Source organism: Canis lupus, chromosome 25, assembly GCF_048164855.1.
Source record: "Canis lupus baileyi chromosome 25, mCanLup2.hap1, whole genome shotgun sequence".
Taxonomy (NCBI): Eukaryota; Metazoa; Chordata; class Mammalia; order Carnivora; family Canidae; genus Canis; species Canis lupus.
The window spans coordinates 2,741,845-2,760,728 of record NC_132862.1 but is presented as its reverse complement, the minus strand read 5'-3'; the positions used below and the strand labels follow the sequence as shown (position 1 = coordinate 2,760,728).

General features: G+C 58.5%; 1 protein-coding gene across 1 annotated transcript; it reads right to left on the bottom strand.

The window, feature by feature from the left end:
• Positions 1–5,264: 5,264 nt before the first annotated feature.
• LOC140616788 (keratin, type II microfibrillar, component 7C) lies at positions 5,265–11,500 on the bottom strand. The gene is made up of 9 exons (XM_072797540.1): positions 11,102–11,500; positions 9,314–9,522; positions 8,224–8,284; positions 8,001–8,096; positions 7,625–7,789; positions 7,302–7,427; positions 6,838–7,058; positions 6,133–6,164; positions 5,265–5,689 (listed from the first exon to the last, which is right to left on the bottom strand). Exons 1-9 carry the CDS (start codon positions 11,483–11,485, stop codon positions 5,520–5,522), a joined length of 1,464 nt encoding a protein of 487 aa, XP_072653641.1. The 5' UTR covers positions 11,486–11,500; the 3' UTR covers positions 5,265–5,519.
• Between the last annotated feature and the right edge of the window lie 7,384 nt (positions 11,501–18,884).

The following is an 18,884-nucleotide window of genomic DNA, read 5'->3' as shown; positions in this document are numbered from 1 at the left end:
CCCCGCCGTGGTTTACCTCAGTCTGAAGGCCCGTGTTTTTATGGCCACCACACACCTGTCACGTACGGCAGGATAGGGATCGCATCGCCACATTAGTCGCTCCCGTTAGAGGGAGGAAAAGCTGGGGGCACTTAGAAGTCGCGGGTTCAAAGCAGTTCTGAGTAGAGTCAGGCAGGCACTGCTAACCCCTCCCGTTGTAGGGGCAGGGAGCGTGTTTCATCAGTGCCTACTTTTGTTCCCTAGAAGTGGTCGTCCTCTGTTCTTGGCTCTATCCTTTGGAATCTTGGTTCCCTTTTCTGAATTATTCTTCCTTTTCCATGATAAGTGGGCCATGTTTTCTTAGCCTGCTTCCTGTCTGTAGGAGGGCAGGTGCCCAGAGGCTCATTTCCATTTTGAGCCATTTCTGTTCCTTCAGGTGAGAACTGCTAAAATTCTTTATAAAAATGTTGTTTCTGGTGTATCAAATGATAGCAGACTTCCTTAGATAAAAAGCTATCCCCATAAATATTTTTGAGATAGGGTCCTCTCACCCTTGGGCTGTGAGTCCTAATGCTTGGGGACGACACCGAAGATTCTCGGAAGCCCTGCTGCTTAGGAGGAGGATCTATAAAGTTGCCTTCAAGATTCTCAGAAAACTTTTGGTCGGCTGAGTGAGTCTAAGAGACTCTGAATTAAGTCTTTCTGAGATCTCAGCGAAGGGTCCAACAGCTGCAGTCTTTGACTTTGACATGAGGGCATGGTTTACTAGCAGTGCTTTGTGTGCGATCTTTGCTCTGAGGCTTGCTCGTTCTTTCTTTCTTTCTTTCTTTCTTTCTTTCTTTCTTTCTTTCTTTTCTTTCATTTTCATCAGATTTTATGTATTTATTCACGAGAGACACGCAGAGAGAGGCAGAGACACAGGCAGAGGGAGAAGCAGGCTCCATGCAGGGAGCCCGACATGGGACTCGATCCCAGGACCCCGGGATCATGGCCTGAGCCAAAGGCAGATGCTCAACCACTGAGCCACCCAAATGTCCCTCTGAGGCCCTTTCTTACCCTGAGAACCTTTGGCCGATTGGAAAGACCGTCTCCGTCTCCATTATTCTTCTGAATTGTGCTAAGAAGCTAATCATTTCCTTCTCTAGCCCTCTGTCTCCTCTTATATTTTATTTTTTTATTTTTTCCTCTTATATTTTATCGTAGGCGGCTGGGGGAAGCCAGTGGCATTCTCATCATTCTCCTGGAAACCTTAGCCAGGTCCACAAATCCATTCGATGTCCTTTTTTGTCTTCCTTGTCACCACAGGCCAGAGTACTGCCAAACCCGTCACCACTACGTAACACGTGTCACCTTTTACAGCATCTACTAATAACTTCCTCATTGTCCTTCCAGCAGCCTTCACCAATGACCTCCTTAAGGACATCCAGAGTCAGCCTGGTGCCCGGTCCCCAAACCAGTTGTAACCAAACTCAAGTTCGTTTGCCCAACGAGCCGCAAAGCCGACCGTTGAGACACAGAGCACGCAGCAAGGAAAAGGTCTATTCGAGAGGCAGCCAAACAAGGAGACGGGATGGCAAGCCTCCAACCCTCCTCTCTGAAGGGGGAGAGGACACGTTTGTCTACAATCATAGGAGCTGAGATTATATACATCTTCACGGAAAGGGCAGGGGAACCTATGACTAGTCGGAAAACAGGTGGAGCACGCGCACCGAGCAATCGTAGACGGGACATACATACCATGCTCACTTTGGGGCGGGCACTTAATATCAGCAGGAGGCAAAATTTAGCTCCTGCCGTTAGGTGTTAAGTGGTTGTCTCAGGACAAAGGAGAAGGGTCTATGGGTGTGCTCCGAGAGCCCTACAGACTGGACGGGCTCCTTGTCTCGGGTAAGGAAGCGGGGCCTTGCTGCGTCCCAGGCTGGACCCCTAGCGGTTGACCTGGAGTCCAGGCTTCTGCAGAGACAGCTCGTGGATTTGCCAGTGGGATCTGAGAAGACGCAGTGGCTGATCAGGGAGAAACAGTTCCCTGTGAAGAACAAGCTTTACGTTTTCTGTGAGTTTCGATCTCGGGATCTCTGTGGGGCACAGTTTCGTGACGTCACGGGGTTTAGATTTTCCTACAGTAGCGCCGACTTCCAGGTACCGGTTTCTTCACTTATCTATTGCTGTACAAAAATAGCCCCCAACCTAGCGGCTTAAAACAATGCTCTTCCTCACGATCGTGTAGTTTGACTGGATGATTCTTCTGCTTCCTATTATCGGCCGGGGCTCCGGGATGTCCAGGATGGCTTCGCTCACGTGGTTGACCTTGGTGTGGGCTCAGCTGGGGCTGGTGGCCAGGAGCCTCCCTCTGCTCCCCTCCACGTGCTGCTGGTTCTCCTAAGGCTGGGGGTGCGGTTGATGGCACAGAAGCCCCACGATGTCATTTCTACCGCATCGTATTGGTCAAAGCAGTCGCAGGGCCAGCCCAGACCCAGGGAAGGGGAAATAAGCTCCAGGTCTGAGATGAGGGGTGGCTGGCGCAGGGAGGGAGTGAGTAGCTGGGGGCCGCTTCTGACGATAGCTGCCACGAGGGCATTAAATGAGACCCTACAGATAAAAGGCCAGAGTGCGGCACATAACCGATACTCAACAGCTGCTGTTATCATTGTTGTTATTTCTGTGACTGTGGCACCACAACAGCCCAGCATCCCGAGCCTTTAAATAGCAGGAGGCAGGAGGCCTGGGGTGCAGGAGGGAGAAGGTTGGGTGAATGAGGAAAGCCCGACCAAGGGCGAATAAAAGCTTTCCTGGGGTGGAGTTGGGGTTGGGGCAGGAGTGGGCCATGGAGGAGAGTATGGACAGGAAGGGCTCATCTCAAGCTTTCCGAGGGCTCCAGAGAGCAGTCTCCCTCCTCCCCACCAGCCTGAGGACTTAATAGAGTTCCTGGATGTTTCCATGCTCTTTCTCCAGCCCACCTCTTTGGATGCTCTTCCCCTATGTCCAGAACACATCTCTTCCTCCTGGTTAACTCCTTACTTATGTTTGCTTTTTTGCTGTAAAGTATTAACTTCCTGGAGGACAGGCATCCGTGGTGATTTCCATCACGTATATGAACCCAGGCTTGTATAACAGTACTTGGTGCATGTTAGGTGCTCAATAATTATTTGTTGATAGAATAAATCAACTCCTGTTCTTCCTTTAGGCCTCAGCTTCAATATTTTCAGGAAGTAACCAGATTTCCCTGGTTAATAATCCTCCAGCCATGCTTCTCCTCTCCTCCTTGTACCAAGGCCCAGGCCTCTCTGTGGCTGCACCTCTTGCTTATGGAGGGGTGGCGGTGGCGGCAGAGGAGGTGGGGCTCAGAGGCTCAGGAAAGGAGGCTCTAGTAGTTGGAGAGCATGCACTGTCGGTCCTGTCTGGCACCTCAAGCTGATAGGGTGGAAGGAAGGTGCATCGCGTCCAAAGGCATGGAGTCTCCCTGGGATACCCCGGTGGCACCTGGATGACCTGCCAAGACCGGAAGTCCTTACAGTGTTTTCCTTAAGTCCCTGGGAGGGGAGTGTTAGGATTCCAGAGCGGAGCTTAGAGTCATTGCCCAAGAAAGAAGGTCAGATGGAGAGGCCCTTGCAGAGCCCCTGGGCCAGCCCTCACTTGACGCATGCTCAGGACATCTTGAACCAGAGGAGGGGAGGAAGACCGAGGCGGTGGGGAGTGCTGAGAGGCAGAGACCAGTCAGAGCCAGATACTGGTATGTACCAGAGGGGTACACCACGTTCAGGAGTCTGGACTTCATCCCGAGGGCAGTGGGGACCCGCTGAAAGGTCAGACTGGTGCTTTGTAAAGCCCCCTGGCTGCCGCGTTGTGTGGGTTGGCAGGGGGATGAGCAGCAGCGCTCTGGCAAGATGGTGGGGCCAGAATGTGGGTGGTGGTGGCGGAGAGAGACAGAGGAAAGAGACGGACTGGGTGGGGGTGCTTAGGAGGTAGAAGAGGAGAGCACTTGGGGGTTAGGTTGAGGGTAGATCATAGGTCTGGGCAACGGTGTTGATGACCTTGCCAGGGGACAGAGAGGGGGTCCCGGTGGAGAGTGTGGAGTAGCGAGTGCAGCTGGAAGGTCTGTTGGGTAGAGGCAGCTGCGGGAGACCCAGTGGAGATGTGAGTGGGAACTGGGGCAAGCGGGTCTGAAGCTGGGGAGTGAGGTCAGGCAGCCGGTGTGTCGGGAGGCACAAGTGCGGGTGGAGGATTTGAACCAGGAAGGCCGTTAACCCATTAACCGTGGGGGCAACTGAAGGCCAGAGACTGATGTCATTGCCCGGGCCGTGTGTGCAGAGGGGTGAGAGAAGGGCCCCAGGGCCCTGGAACGGTCCAGGGCCAGGTTGTCTGGATGAGGGACATGAGCCAGGGAGCAGCGCAGCCTGGGAGCTGCTGAGGACCTGGGAGAAGGCAGAATCAGGAGAACAAGGCAGTGGAGGCCCGAGACTCTGGGCAAGGAGGGTGTGACGGAAGGTAGGAGGGGCTCCTAGGACAGCGTGGGGAGATGGGTGGGCAGGAGTGGGGCTGGGGCCCACGGAGGGCTGATCCAGGCCTGGTTCCTCCTGAATGGGGCTAGGGGCTTCTCAAGGTTTTCCTCCTGAGAACTCCCGGACTCTTCCTGAACTGAGACCGGGGGAGTCCGGGCCACGCAGGGGGCGGGGGAGCCCTCTCAGCCTTGGGAGTGAAGCTCTGAGGCGCCTGAGGAGGAGAGCAGGGGCGCGGGGAGCTGAGAAAGTGGGTGCGCGGTGTCCTCTCGCCAGCTACGGGGCTTTCGAGGAGGCTGTCCCGGCTGTGCCACCCACGGGGCCGGGAGGGGCAAGAGGTGGGTGTCAAGGTCTCATCTGCCCTTGGTTGATGGGCAGCAGTGGGCGTGGGACGGGCTGGGTCTGGAATGACCCGGGGCGGCCGCCGAGTGGTGCCTGCGTGTGGTCGTGGGGACGGGAGACAGCGACGGATGCCAAGAAAACGGGGTGTCTGTGCGGGGGAAGGAGGCTAAGGCCACACGCACACGCTCCACCCGCACACTGCCTTCCAGGAGGCCCCGGCCTCCCTTGGCTCCCTCCAGACCCAGTCAGAGGAGTAAGTCCCAGACTCCCCGGCTGACAGGTGTGACTCGGTCCCGGGTGCTGCACCCGTGGGCACTGCCTGGCCGGGGGAGGGCGGCTCTGGGGAAGGCCCCGCAGGTGTGCGGCTGGGATGCTCAAGTGGCACTGGCGCTCATGGGTCGGCGGACACGGGCTCGCTAGGGGAAAGCAAGGTGCACAGCACAGAAGGCGGGTCCCCCAGTTTATTGGGACAACAGGAGACAAGAGACCAGAGAGGCAGGCAGGGAGGGGGTGGGCATCAGCCGTGCTCCTTCGGGGGCAGGAGAGCCCTTCTCTGCGCGAGGGGCCTGCAGCCAAGGCAGCCGCAGGCCGAGGTGAGCGGAGGAGCCACGGGGGGTGTCTTCTCAGAACCCGAGGGGGAGAGCCCCGCGGCGGGCGCGTCCGGCAGGCAGGGGGGCTTCTCCGGCTCTATGGGGGGGCTGCCTAACACCGCCCTCCGCAGGTGGTGTTCAGCGGGCCGCAGGGCGCGCACATGCCCGTGCTCACCGCCACGTTCCCGGTGCACGGGGCGCTGCACACGCTGCCAGTCACGGGCCGGGAGCCCGATACGCAGAGGTCACCGCACACGACCCCGCCCCGGGAGCTGCTGACGCCTGCAGGAACGGGGCAAGTCAGGAGGCCGGGCTGGTGGCCTCTCTGACCTGCCTGACCCTCCAGGGAAGGACACAGAGGGCCTCGAGCTGTAGTTCTGGGGGCGTGGAAGGAACCTGACCCCACAGCCAGGAGCCCTGGCTTCTGAGACTCCTGCTCTGCGACCTTGGGCAAGTCCCTTCCTCTGTCTGGGCCTCGGCTTCACGTCACAGGTTCCTTCCTGTGGCGACCTGGTGTGCTTCCCCTTCCCCGATCCCCGACAGGCTGTCCGGTTCTCCCTGCGAGCTAACCGTAGTCCCTCCTCCTGCACTACCCACCTACTCCCATTTACTGGGCGAATGATTGGAAGCGCTGCCCCCACCCCAGAGCGTTTCTATACACTCGTAGCCAGAACATTCTTGTCGCCCAACATACAATTTTCCCTTCCAGGGCTCAAGATACTTACAGACATTCACAGCTCCAACACCTTCACACAGCCTGAGTGGGGAAAAGGGAAGAAAGGGGAAGAGAAAAGAAGTCACAGTGAGATCCTCGAATCCGCTGCGCACCGGAACGGACCATCTCAGGTCTATTTCCGGCCTCTATTCACGCCTTCGTGTAACTTTTCAAAAGCACCGTTCGGGCCACTGCAGCAATGTCAGGCCACACTGTGTTTGGCAAGCAGAGTATGGGCTGGATTGAGCTCTTAAAAGGCTCCAAGGCTCCTCGGCTGGCTGCCTTTGTGCAGGGCACAACCTGAACAACCGCACATGGCACACGTGGAAGGGGAAGGCTCTGCGGGGCAGTCACATGAGGCCAGGGTCCCAGTTTGGCCAGTTTGGCCTGCCGCTGGGCAAGGTGACCTCCTAGAAACCAGGCAGGGAGACTGTGCAAGACTTGGGGATGGCGTGACTTGAGGAATGAGAGTGGGTGTCTGTCTAGGTGTCCAGCTGCTGTCCTAGCAAGGACCTGGGTTCTCTGGGACTCAAGACCTCACAGTGACACTAGTCTTCATTTTTCCCCCTGCTGTATGCTATGTCCAAGGTTCAGTCTTTTCAGATCTGGGATTCCAAGACCCCAGAGTCTGGCCTGGGGTCAGTTCTCGGGGCTGATTGGGATATGGGCAGATCGACGCAGGTGTAATTCCTGGGGAGGCTGGGTTGGGCCTCACCTGTGCTCCTCGCCCTCCAGCAGCCGCCTGTAGGTGGCGATCTCGATGTCCAGGCCCAGCTTGGAGTTCATCACCTCCTGGTACTCCTTGACCAGGCAGGCCATGTCCTGCTTGGCCTTCTGCAGGGCGGCCTCCAGCTCGGCCAGCTTGCAGCGGGCGTCGGTGAGGGCCGCCTCGCCCTGCTGCTCCGCCTGCGTCACGGCGGCCTCCAGCTTGGTGTTCTGGGGGCGCAGAGAACAGGGTGCTATGGTCCCGGGTCTCTCTCTCCATTTCCTGGATGTGTCTGGTCGCTCCCATCTACACCTCCCCCCCCCCCCAGGAAAAGGCCTCTCCTTTTATCAGCCGGGACCCCCAAGGGCCACAACCAGGGCCTCTAGCCAGGCACATGGGCTGGGGCGTGAGTGGGGTGGTCCCTGGGGCACACACTGCCTGGGCGGCCCTGGGACGCTCAACGTGAGCCCTACCTGGCACTTGGCGTTCTCGACCTCGGCCGTCAGCCTCTGGATCATGCGGTTGAGCTCGTTGATCTCCTCCTTGGTGCGGCGCAGGGTCTCCCCGTGCCGGATCACTGTGGCCTTCATCTCCTCACACTGTGTGTGTGTAGGGGGGGCACAGGGGCTCCTGAGGCTCAGGACGGGTCATCCCGCTGAGCCCCACACCTTGCACAACTGCCACCCCAACCCGAGGGCTGCCTGCCCCTCCCTCGTCCATCCCAGCTGGACAAATCCCAAAGCCCTTTCAGCATCCCTCCTTCTGGGGCTGTGGCAGGGGGAGGCTGGGCCCCGACCTTGCTGCGGTACCAGGACTCGGCCTCAGCCCGGCTGCGGCTGGCGATGTCGTCGTACTGGGCCTTGATCTCGGCCACGATGCAGTCCATGTTCAGGTCCCGGCTGTTGTCCATCTTGACGATGACCGAGGTGTCTGAGATGTGGGCGTGGAGGACGCGGATCTCCTGCGGGGGCGGGGGGAGGATGGAAGATCTTGTTTGCACCCCAGCCTCTCCCAGCACGTGTGGACCCAACCCTCCCTGGTCTCCCGCCCCTGCTCCCACTATAGCCCCATGGACTGCAGGCCTCAGCCCAATCCCAGGCCAACCAGTCCCAGGCCAGGGCCCCCTCTTCCAGGCTGGCTGCCAGTTCTCTGCCTGGACCACGGCCCCTCACCTCCTCATACAGGCGCCGCAGGAAGTCGATCTCCTCGGTCAGGGCCTCGGCGTTGGCCTCCAGGTCTGACTTGCGGAGGTAGGCGCAGTCCACCTCCTGCGTGGGGTTCAGAGGGCTGTGAGGCCAGCCGTGCTCAGGGCACCGCGAGGCAGGGTGGCCTTGGCGGGGCAGCCAGGAGGGGTGGCCGGGGACTCAGGGTGGGGGCTGGGCCTCGGGCACTCACCTTCTTTAGGGCCACAAACTCGTTCTCAGCGGTGGCCCGAAGTGCAACTTCTTCTTCATACCTGAGGTGGGCGGGAAGGACAGGAGCCCGTCTGAGCACCTCTCTGCTTGGCCCCGAAGCGTGTGTGCCGAGGAGCTTGATCCCCAGACCCCCTCCCTGGTCACCCCCCACCTCCGAATGAAATGGGGCAGGATGAAATCCTGGCCAGGCCTGCTGAGGTCCAGCAGGGAGCTGAAGTCCCCACGTGCATATCACCCCTGAGCTCCTCAGTGGGGATGGGAGGCGAGAGCCGGAACTTGAGCGTGTACATGTGTGTGCATGTGCACGTGCGTGTGCAGAGGGCCAGGGAGTGGGAGGTGCCTGTGTCCTCACCCCCATCTGCATTTCCTCTCTTCTGACCCCTGCCCCTTGCCCCTGGCTTTGCTCCAGGTCGTGGGGTGCCCCCCTCTGTCACTCCTCTCCTGGACTCAGCCAACCAGGAGTCAACCTGCCACTTCTTCCTGCTGGGGGGCTGGGGGGCCCCGGCCAGCTCAGAGCCCGACGTGGGGAGCACGGTGGCCTGGGAAGTTCAGGGCAGAGAGTGTTGCTGAAGGAAGCCACTCGGCCCCCCGGGAACCAGCTTCTTACACGGAGAGTACCCGGTGTGCACCCTCCACGTCACGTGTCACACTCTCTAACTGATGGCCTATGTCCGTGACTCGGCCACGCCTGCCTCCCGGCAGACGGGAAGCCCCCCAGGACGGGCACTACAGCTACTGCCCGCCCCTGGATTGCTGGCAGCCTTCTCCGCGTCCGGCCGGCACCCTGCAGACACTGCTAGTTGAGAGGCCTAAGGATGTGACGACGGAGGAAGGGAGACATCATTCCCGGACCCGCTGATAGGAAGGCAGGGGGAGCTCTGTCCCCCAGGGGGCCAGCACCCTCCGCAGGCCGCGCGAGCCTTGGGGAAGGCAGAGAGTGCAGGTTCTTTCCCAGCCTCGGGCAGAGGCCCGGCCTCAGACCCAGACATGCCCCTGCTGCCCGCCCCCCCCCCCAAGTGCTGGGAGCTTCCTTCAAACCCTTTCCCGCGCCGGCGCCTTCCAGCACTCACTTCTTCTTGTAGCCCTCCATCACCTCCTGGACGTGGTTGAGCTCGGAGGCCAGCCTCCCGCTGTCGGCCTCCACGCACTCGGCCTCCCGCCTCAGCGTCTCGATGTAGCCCTCGAACAGGGGCTCCAGGTTGCTCTCGCAGCACTTGCGGTTCTGGTAGAACTGCCACTTGGTCTCCAGCAGCTTGTTCTGCTGCTCCAGGAAGCGCACCTGCCACCCAGAGGCAGAGCCTGAGAATCTCTTCTTACAGGATCGGGGTGAGGGTGGGAGGGGAGGGGGGGTGGGGAAGAGGTGGGGAGGCCGGGTCCCAGCCCCAGGACCTGCGGGTCCCCAACTCTAAGACGTAGCAGGTGTATGTCAAAGCCACAGCAGGGCTTGATCGGCGCATCTGGAAGTCCTTCCTGAGAGCTCGCTACAGTCTTTTCTAGGCAATTACCTGGTGCCATGAGAAGAGCCAAACTACACAGAGTCCAGGTTCTGCTGCTACTTGCTAAGAGCACGTCCTCGGGCAGGGCATGTCTCCCCTCCGCCAGGCGGGAGGTTCATGCTCTCCTCACCAAGTGGCTTTAATGAGCCCTGGCATGAAAGGGCGCCTGCGTGCTGGGCAGCGGCTACACAAGGTCAGGTGCGGCCGTCAGCATGCAGATGAGCGGGCCGCCCTTTCTAGAAAGGCAGCCTGCAAAAGGTGAAAAATAAGGCCTGTGCCAATTATGGAGACCTTGCAGCAACCGTGCAATTAGGATAATAGCTCCCCTTGGGACATTAGTGCGAGAATGCTCTGGGCACCGACCCTTTTCCTTTTACAGACGTGGAACTGGAGGTCCAGGGACCTGAGGTGTCCCCTAAGGTGTCACAGTAGCAGAGGGAAGACTCACACTCTGACCGTTTGCACCCCCCCTCCGGGGGCTCTTCTCTCACTATAACAATAACGATGGACCATTGGGCCCCAGGAAAATGGGATGTCCCTCTGCCTGCCGCCAGGCTGGCCCGGCTGGCCCTCCTCCTCCTCCCGATCCCCTCGTCTAGAAACGTTGCCACAGCCCTGACCAGTCCTTTCCTATGCCCTCCGTGGTGCTTCCTGTTGTTAGGAATTTCAGACTTGTTGGGTCCTTCCTGCCTGGGAGTCCTCTCCCTCTGTCCCTCGTGCCACTGCCCCGTTTCCCCAATTTGCTGGGGGAGGTGGCTGCAGACTTGCACCGGACACTGGCACCTGCAGGTGGCTTACGACGTGTCCTGACCATTTCCTGTCTGCTCCGCACGAGGCCCAGAGGGTGGGGACTGTAGCCACTGTTCATCCCTGGATCCCGAGCCCCAGACCCGGACAAAGCACCAAAGCATCCTGGGCCCCTGCTCAACGGCCGGGGAACCACCTGGCGGAGAAACGGCGCCTGTGACCCTGACCCAGGACACCCCAGGCCGTCTGCAGCGTTAACTCGCAGGCCTGCCCTCGGCACGGGGCGGTGGAGGGGGCCTGCCTTCCTGCAGGAACAGCTGTTTGACTGCAAACGGGTCGCATCCCCCCGCGACAGCCCTGTGCTCCCCAGGAGACGTTGCTGCTTCTGCTTCCTGCTTACAGGTTTCCTGGGTGCCCTCCCCGTCAGACCGGCAGCCCCGATCCTATTCTCGTCCTTCCGTCCATGTCCTGGGCGCATGACTGACTCTTCCTTTTGGACTGGACGGGTTGGGGGGGGTTGTCTATGGGCAAACAAACGGCTCTGACTCCCTCCTCGGTGCCTGGCCTGAGTGTGAGCATGGGTGGGGCCCGGGAAGGGTGACCAGGGACACCCACCTTGTCGATGAAGGCGGCGAACCTGCTGTTGAGGCACTTGATCTGCTCCTTCTCCTCGTGCTTGACGCACTGCGCGTTGGGGTCGATCTCCAGGTTGAGGGGCGTCAGGAGGCTCTCGTTGACCGACACGGTGGTGATGCAGGGCGGGCTGGGCCCGCACACGCCGCCCGAGCGGTAGCCGAAGCTGCGGCCGCAGGAGCCAGCGCGGAAGGCCCCGCAGACGCTGCGGCTTCCGAAGCCCCCGGTGAGGCCGCGGTAGCAGGAGACGCCGCGGTAGGGGGCGGCCGTGATGCAGCAGCGGCCGGGCCGGGGCCCGCAGGCCGAGGCGCAGCTCAAGGTCCTGGGGCCGAATCCGCAGCCCACGTTGCTGAAGCCACAGGTCATGCTGGAGACGGGAAGGTGTCTGGACAGTGGAGAAGCTGGCAGAGGAAGGAGCCAGAGGCTTGTACTCCCTGGGCTGTGGCAGGCCCTTTTATGCACCACGGGCACTGGCATTAAAAGGGGCAGCAGGGTGACAATAGCTGCATTTTATTGGCTTGGCATCATCCCGGCCTCTTAAGAGCCAACCCGGCTTGCCTCTTCAGGGTAGCTGTGTCAACAATCCACAGCCACAGGCCTGTTTCATCTTCAAAGCTGTTAACAAGCTTCCTCATTGCCTCTCCCCCTCCCATTGCTACTGGAAGCAGAGAAAGGGAAGGGGTCCTGGAAGCCTCAGCTGGGCTCCACGCTCTGACCACTGGGAATGGGCACAGTGACTGGGGGGAGCCTGTTCCCTGAGCCTTCTCTGGAAGGGGCATCACCGGGCTGTGGGCCCCAGACCTGTGACCTGGCCTCAGGCTGCATGTCCCAAGCCCCCTGTTGTTCTGGGAGGCTTCTCCGCCTGCCTCTGTCTCTCTGAAGCACATCCCATTCTCCACTGTCAATCTCAGCCTCTCCTGACCTGTTCCTACCCAGAGTCTAGTCAGGGGTGGCAGTGGAGGTGGAGGTTTGGGAGGTAGCATAATCTTTGCACTTTGGATATTCCTAGGAAGACAAGCCAGGGCATGCTAGATGGGATGTAGGAGAAACTGAGTCCGAGAGTCCATGAGACACCCAAGACTATTCTCCAGAGTTCTGGGCCTCGTTGCTGGGGGACTAGTAGGGGGGCAGGATTGGGAGCATGGAATTTCCCAGAGCTACAGAGATGAATTGGGGAAGACTACTTGGAGGTGGGTTGAAGCAGGACTGGGGGAGTGTGGGGTAGGGTTGGGAGGACATGAGAAAGGAGGCCGGCTCCCATTTGGAGACTAGACTGGGTAATCATGCATTCTTTCGTTCATTCAGAAAATTCTTTTTTTTTTTTTTTTAAGATTTTTATTTATTCATTCACATTCAAGAAACAGAGAGGGAGGCAGAGACACAGGCAGAGGGAGAAGCAGGCTCCATGCAGGGAGCCCGACGTGGGACTCGATCCTGGGTCTCCAGGATCAGGCCCTGACCCAAAGGCAGATGCTCAACCACTGAGCCACCCAGGCGTCCCTCGTTCAGCAAATTCTTACCGCACACCGACATTGCTGGGTTCTGGGAGTCCAGCGGAGACTGAGCTATTTGGAGGTAGGGGAGGGTGGCATGCATACAGGGGTGCCAACATTTGGCCAGTGGGCAAGGGGGAGAAGCCATGGGTGGACAGAAGGTCCAGAGATGTCTAGGCTGAGCTGGGATCTGTTATGGGGGCGTGTGGCTCTTTAGGGTCCCGGCAGGGATGCGCCCACCAGGAAGGATGAAGGGTGCTGGACATGGGAGGAAGGAGGTCAGCAGTGTTTGAAATGACATCTCTTCCTCCCCTCTGAGGACCCATGTTGTGAGAGGAGGTGGGGAGCTCATGCGGTTGCCCTGACAGCCAAGCTGCTTTGCCCTCATCCCTTTGGGCCGGGACCCGCGGTGGCTTTGCTGGGTGGACAGTGGACCGAGTCAAGAGGTGCCTCGAGCCTGCAGATCGGAGCCCGTAAACCCTTCCAAGAGCAAGTCTCTTGACTGCCTTTGTTCTCAATGATGACTCCTTTGATGGACCTGTTTGCTGACCAGCCACAAGCAGATGCTGACCCAGGCTGGGCTAAAAATAGCTCTCCCCATCCCCCCGCCCGGGGCCTCACCTTTTGCCCTCTTTCTCCTCTCAGGGTGCACGAGCCACTTACATCCCGGGGTGAGGGAGGGCAAATCATTTCTGGGAGCACAGGGGGTACTTCTAGCCCCTCCACCTGGCCCTAGGAATACATCTTCACAGACTCGTGTGTAGACTGGGAACTCCGTGGGTTATGGGCTGGAGACACCCAAGCACGTAGGCCTGGGGTGAGGGAGGGAGGGGCTGATTCCAGCCTAGTGGCCGGGGTTGGGGGGGTTGGAGTCCTTCCGCGGGAGGCACGGCTGAGTGTTGGCTGGCTCACATATCTGCCAGAGCTCCAAGAAAGAACCGGCTCTTGCTCCCCTCTTGTCTCAGCTGGAAGGGCTGAGCATCCGAGGATTATGTGGGATTCATTTCTTGGTAAATGCTGCGAGCTACAAGGTCGTGAGTCTTCCAGGAAACCTTTCTCTATTACCCTGCTGGTCATCGCACCTCTGCCCTCTGACCCCGTTCCTCGGTCACACGCACACCCAATGGGCTCCGTGTCGAGGTGCAAGCTTCACTGAGGGCCCCTGTGTAGACACAGCCTGTGTAGACACAGCCGCTTCCTGGGGGTTGGGGGAGCCATGAGTACGCCCAGGCCCCTGTCCTGATTGGAGATGATGGTCGTGCTGATTCTGGACATAAAAAGGTGTGGTTTGAAGCCCAGCTCTGCCACTGACTAGCTCTGTGACCCTGGCAAGTCATGTTTCCTTACCTGTAAAATATGTAAGGCCATCTTTGCTGGGCTCTTGGGAGGATTCACTGGGTGCCTGGAGGGGGTCGGTGCCACCCCCACCTTCACCCATACTGACAAGGTGACTGGTCTTGGTTCCAGCAGGGCCTTGCAAAGGGACAGTGGACACAGGCGGTGCAGTGTCACTCTTGGTAAGCAGAAAACAGCCCAGCAGCTTTACAAGGCAATCGTGGCCACATCAGAAAGCCTTAATTAGAGCACCTATTTGTAAATGGCAGAGAACAAAGGGGATTGCAAACTGGGTGAGCCCTTGAAAATAGGCTTAGACAGGAAGCTGACAAAGGGACAGCTGGCCAACAGGCTGCTTCCTTCCACCTGGGTCCCAGGATGGATTGGCTCCACCCTAACCATGGGCTATAAAGGCTCTGGTCGAGCCCCAGACTGGTGCGGGCCCCAAGGCCTGTGCCCCGAGCCTGCCCTTCAGACAGCTGGCCTGGGTTGGCCTGGGGCGGCCTCGTCCCTGCTGCCTGGAGTGCACCGCTTGCCCCGACTTCTAGCTTAGCTTCCTGCCTACCTCCCTGGGCCTGTGAGCGCCACTTGGCCGCATTCATCAGTGGTTTTCTGGTGGCCACCTGCCTGTCCGCCTGGCTGCTGACCCACTTATGCAATTGTCATTTCATATAGATGGGCCTTTTAATTTGTGTCCCCTCTTAATGGATTTAAAAAAAAAAAGATGTATTTATTTATTTGAGAGAGAAAGAGAGAGAGAGGGCATGAGCAGAGGGAGGAGAAGAGGGCGAGGGAGAGGGAAAAGGAGAGAGAAAGTCCTTAGAGAGACTCCCCGCTGAGTGCGGGGCCCGACATGGGACTCCATCCCAGGACCCCGAGGTCATGACCTGAGCCCAAACCAAGACTCAAGAGTTAGATGCTCAATAGACTGAGCCACCTGGGTGCCCCTGCCCCTTCTTAGTGGAGTTTTGATGAACAACTCTGTGAGGAACTTTTGTAAGATATCTCTTCATGCACATGTCCACTAATTTATTTTTTTAAAGATTTTATTTATTTATTCATGAGAGACAGAGAGAGAGAGAGAGAGGCAGAGGGAGAAGCAGGCTGCGTGCAAGGACCCTGATGTGGGACTTGAACCCGGGAATCTGGGATCACGCCCTGAGCTGAAGGCAGGCGCTCAACCGCTGAGCCACCCAGGCATCCCGCCCTTATTTCTTTAAAATAAATTCCTGAACATGGATTCGTGGGTCCAGGGGGACAACCGTCCTGGCCTGGGTTGTGCCTGGCTGTTGCTTGCCTGGCTGTGGAGGTGGCATTTCTGCGGGGAGGCCACTGCCATGAAGTAGGAGGATTTGGGAGTCAGGAAGTGGGGATGCAAATCCGTGGGATTCTCAGCGGCTGTGTGACAAGTACTTCATCTCTGTGCGCCCTGTTTCTTCATCTGCAAAATGACCATTGGAATATCGGCCTCCTGGGCCCCGTGAAGACGCGGTGAGGTGGTGCTGGTGAAGGCACAGGGGCGGCTGAGGCCCAGGGGTGGGGGGCATCTCCTTCTGAGCTTTTGCTTGCCTTTGCTCTGCAACCTTGCTGCTTCCCGTTGCGCCTTCTGGCCTTGAACTCACAGCACGCAGGCCTCTGAGCTGGAGCTGATGGCACATGACGCCTTCCTGTGCCCCAGAACCGTTTATTAAGCAAGTGTCGTGTACCTCAGGGTATAAAGAGGAGTGTGATAAACATAAGGAGCTGGCTGCTTAGTCGGGATAGATCTGTAAATAGGCACAGGCTAAATGGATGGGAGATACAGTAGTTCTTCAGGGCAGCTCATGGGCTGTCGATGGACAGCGTGTGTGCTGGCTCAGGGGCCCATGGGGGAGCTCTCTGAGCTGGAGCAAATGGGGAGACTGTGGGAAAGGTCAGCCTTGAGCCGGGCTTTCAAAGATGGGAAGGGCTTGGGAAAGTCAGCGTGGTGAAGGCAGCCCCGGGCGGAGGGTGGCAGGAGAGTCCAGGAGTCTTCAGAGGGGGGTGGATGGGCACCGGGGAGCTTGGGGGTGTTGCGTCTACGGGATGAACTTCGGGTACACTCTCATAGAGCCGGGAGCAGGACGAAGGTGCCCTACTCTCAAGGCCGGGCTCCACATACCGGAATTCCCAGCTCAGAAGATAAATATAAGGATGAGGAGGGAACTGGCATTGTTGGCACAGCTACATAGAAGGCCAAACAAGATTGGGGCTCCTGGGACGCCCGGGGGGCTCAGCGGTTGAGCATCTGCCTTCAGCTCAGGGCGTGATCCCTCGGTCCCCGGATCGAGTCCCACATTGGGCTCCCTGGATGGAGCCTGCTTCTCCCTCTGCCTATGCCTCTGCCTCTCTCTCTCTGTCTCTCATGAATAAATAAATAAAATCTTAAAAAAAAAAATTGGGGCTCCTGGTGGTTCACGAGCCTTCAGCTCCGGTCATGATCTCAGGGTCCTGGGATCCAGCCCTGCATGGGGCTCCCTGCTTGTCCCTTCTCCATCTGCCTGCCCCTCCCCCTGCTTGCGCTCAGTCTCTCTTTCAAATAAATAAATAAATAAATAAATAAATAAATAAAAAGACGGCCGAATGCATTCAACTGATAAACTATAGAAATAATGAGATGAGATGAGCAGCCAGTTACAAGGTCAACTTACAGCAATCCGGAGTGTTCTTCTGCGTCAGCAGCTGTCAGTTAGCAAATAGAGAGAAAAATGAAGACACCATTCCTAAGAGCGATAAAAATAAGGACGTGTTTACGGTGTAGCAGCAGAGCCTTCCCGAGATCGCTGTGAAGAGCCACGTAAGCCTCTCTTCTGAGGAGAACATACAAGAGAATCCGGTGACGTGGGTTTCTATCACATTCAAGGATAGTTTGACCTCATGCTCCAAAGATAGGAGTTCTCTCAGAGTCAATTTATAAGGCAAACCCAATAAAAACCCTGGGCTGGATTTCTTCTGAGGGACTTGATGAAATGATCTAAAACTTACGTGAAAAAATAAAATCTGGGCAGCCCGGAGGGCTCAGCGGTTCAGAGCTCCCTGCATGGAGCCTGCTTCTCCCTCTGCCTGTCTCTGCCTCTCTCTGTGTCTCTCAAGAATAAATAAAATCTTAAAAAAAAAAAAGAAAGAATAAAATCCACTTGTGGTAAAGGCGGTGGTGAAAAAAGGAAAGCAAAGAGACTGTCCGAGGATCTGAGCGTCCCAGTGATAAAGAAGTACGGAACCTACGCAGCAGCAGGTCAACGGGCCACTGGAACGGAAGACAGAGCCCAAAACAGCCCCTTTAAAAAAAAAAAAAAGGTTGGGGCGACATGCAAAAGGCCATTTCTTCAGTGGGTGAGATTGGTACAAACAGACTCAGCGAATGGCAAGCGTGGAGCTGGAGTCCAGTCCAGTCCCTACACCGTGGGCGCCCCCGGGGAATGAAGGCCGCGGCAGGAACCGGGACGCACACAGGAGAGCACGCGAGAGATCTTCCTTGTAGCTTAGGGCGAGGGAAAGCATTCTTAAGCAAATGTTAGAAGCCGAAATTGCAAGGTTAAAAAAAAAAAAAAAAGATTTGATTGACACAAACACATCAAAATTAAGAATTCCAGTTCAGTGGGGGAGAAAAACGTGAGCAGCTAGTCGACACCCCGGAAAAGCGAAGTGGATGGTGAGCTCCTGACTATGGGTGGGCAGCGGTGGGGCGATGGGGGTGGGGGGATGGGGACCCTGACCAGGGTGGGGGCGGTGGGAGGTGGGGACCCGTGCACGCCGGGGAAGGGGAGGTGTTCTGGACTGCAGCACAGCCTAACGCAGTGGATTCCAGGGAGCAGACACCCTGGGAGCCCCTGGCCGCCCTCCGGAAAAGCCCCCCTCCTGCAAGGACAAGGCGGTTTGCGGTGGCCTTGGGCACAGCAGCAGGAGGCTGAGGCAGGCCAGGGCCCCGCGGCGCCAGGGAGAGGGGGATGCACGCGGGGAGACGAGGGCCGCTGGAAGCCACACAGGCCATGGACTCGCAGACCCCACAGTGTCCCGCGGGGACGTGTCACGTCAGGACTGCACCGCGGCGGCCGGTGGGACAGGCCAGCTCCCAGAGCAGCGTAGCTTCCTTTCCAGGCACGAGCGACTATGTGAGGACGTCACATGTGTCACCTGCGCTGAGAGGGACAGCAGGGGTAGGGGATGAAGGGAACAGGGGAGCAAAACAGAGAGCGGCTTTCCAGGGGCTCCTGGGGCCACTGAGCCAGGAACCGCGGCGTGCGACGGGTTCACCTGTCTGCCCAGGGGACACGGAAGACACAGTAAAGACGTGGGGAGGGCCTAGGAGACCAGCCGGATGGGCTGGCCGGGCCCCTGGAGACTGGGCTGCGCAGCCGTCGGTGACCGGGGAGCTGTGTCCCGGAAGCAGATTTCCGGGGAACCGGGACCGTCGGGGCCCACGATGAGTTGGAGGGAAGCCCGGTGCGCGGATCTGTTAGGAAGTGGACCCTCGGGGGGCCGGCCGGGTGCTCCGTGTGCCGAGCTCTTGCGGGGAGTGAAAAACGCAGGCGGGGAGGAGCCAGCGAAGCTGCTGCTGCTGCTGCTTCGTGAGAGGCCTCGCCCTGGGAAGGCTTCCTGGAGGAGGGGCGCTTCCCACGCCGCGGCCACTGGGCTGGGGCGCCCTCCAGCGGAGCCGCGGGGCCGGTCGTGCTTTCTGGGCGCCTGTGCGGCCCAGGGGTGACTCACACAGCCGCAGGGCTCCTCGGAGCCTCAGACGCAGCAGCAGCAGCAGCGCTTTGGTGTGTGAAATGGGGATGCAGGGTCCTGCAGGTGTGATGCGGCTGGACGAGCTCCTGGAGGAAGACAGGACAGGGCGGGGCGATTACGAGCGTTTCTGAGCCACGTTTTCCTCCTGGGGGTCTCCTGGAAGTGCTCCCCTGGCGCGGCCTGCGAGCTGT

Excerpts from the sequence above, each read along its gene's own strand:
- LOC140616788 (XM_072797540.1), bottom strand. The coding sequence starts at position 11,485 with ATGACCTGTGGCTTCAGCAACGTGGGCTGCGGATTCGGCCCCAGGACC. Across the intron at positions 8,097-8,223 it reads AGTTTGTGGCCCTAAAGAAG|GAGGTGGACTGCGCCTACCT; the intron begins GTGAGTGCCCGA and ends AACCCCACGCAG. Across the intron at positions 7,428-7,624 it reads AGTCCTGGTACCGCAGCAAG|TGTGAGGAGATGAAGGCCAC; the intron begins GTCGGGGCCCAG and ends ACACACACACAG.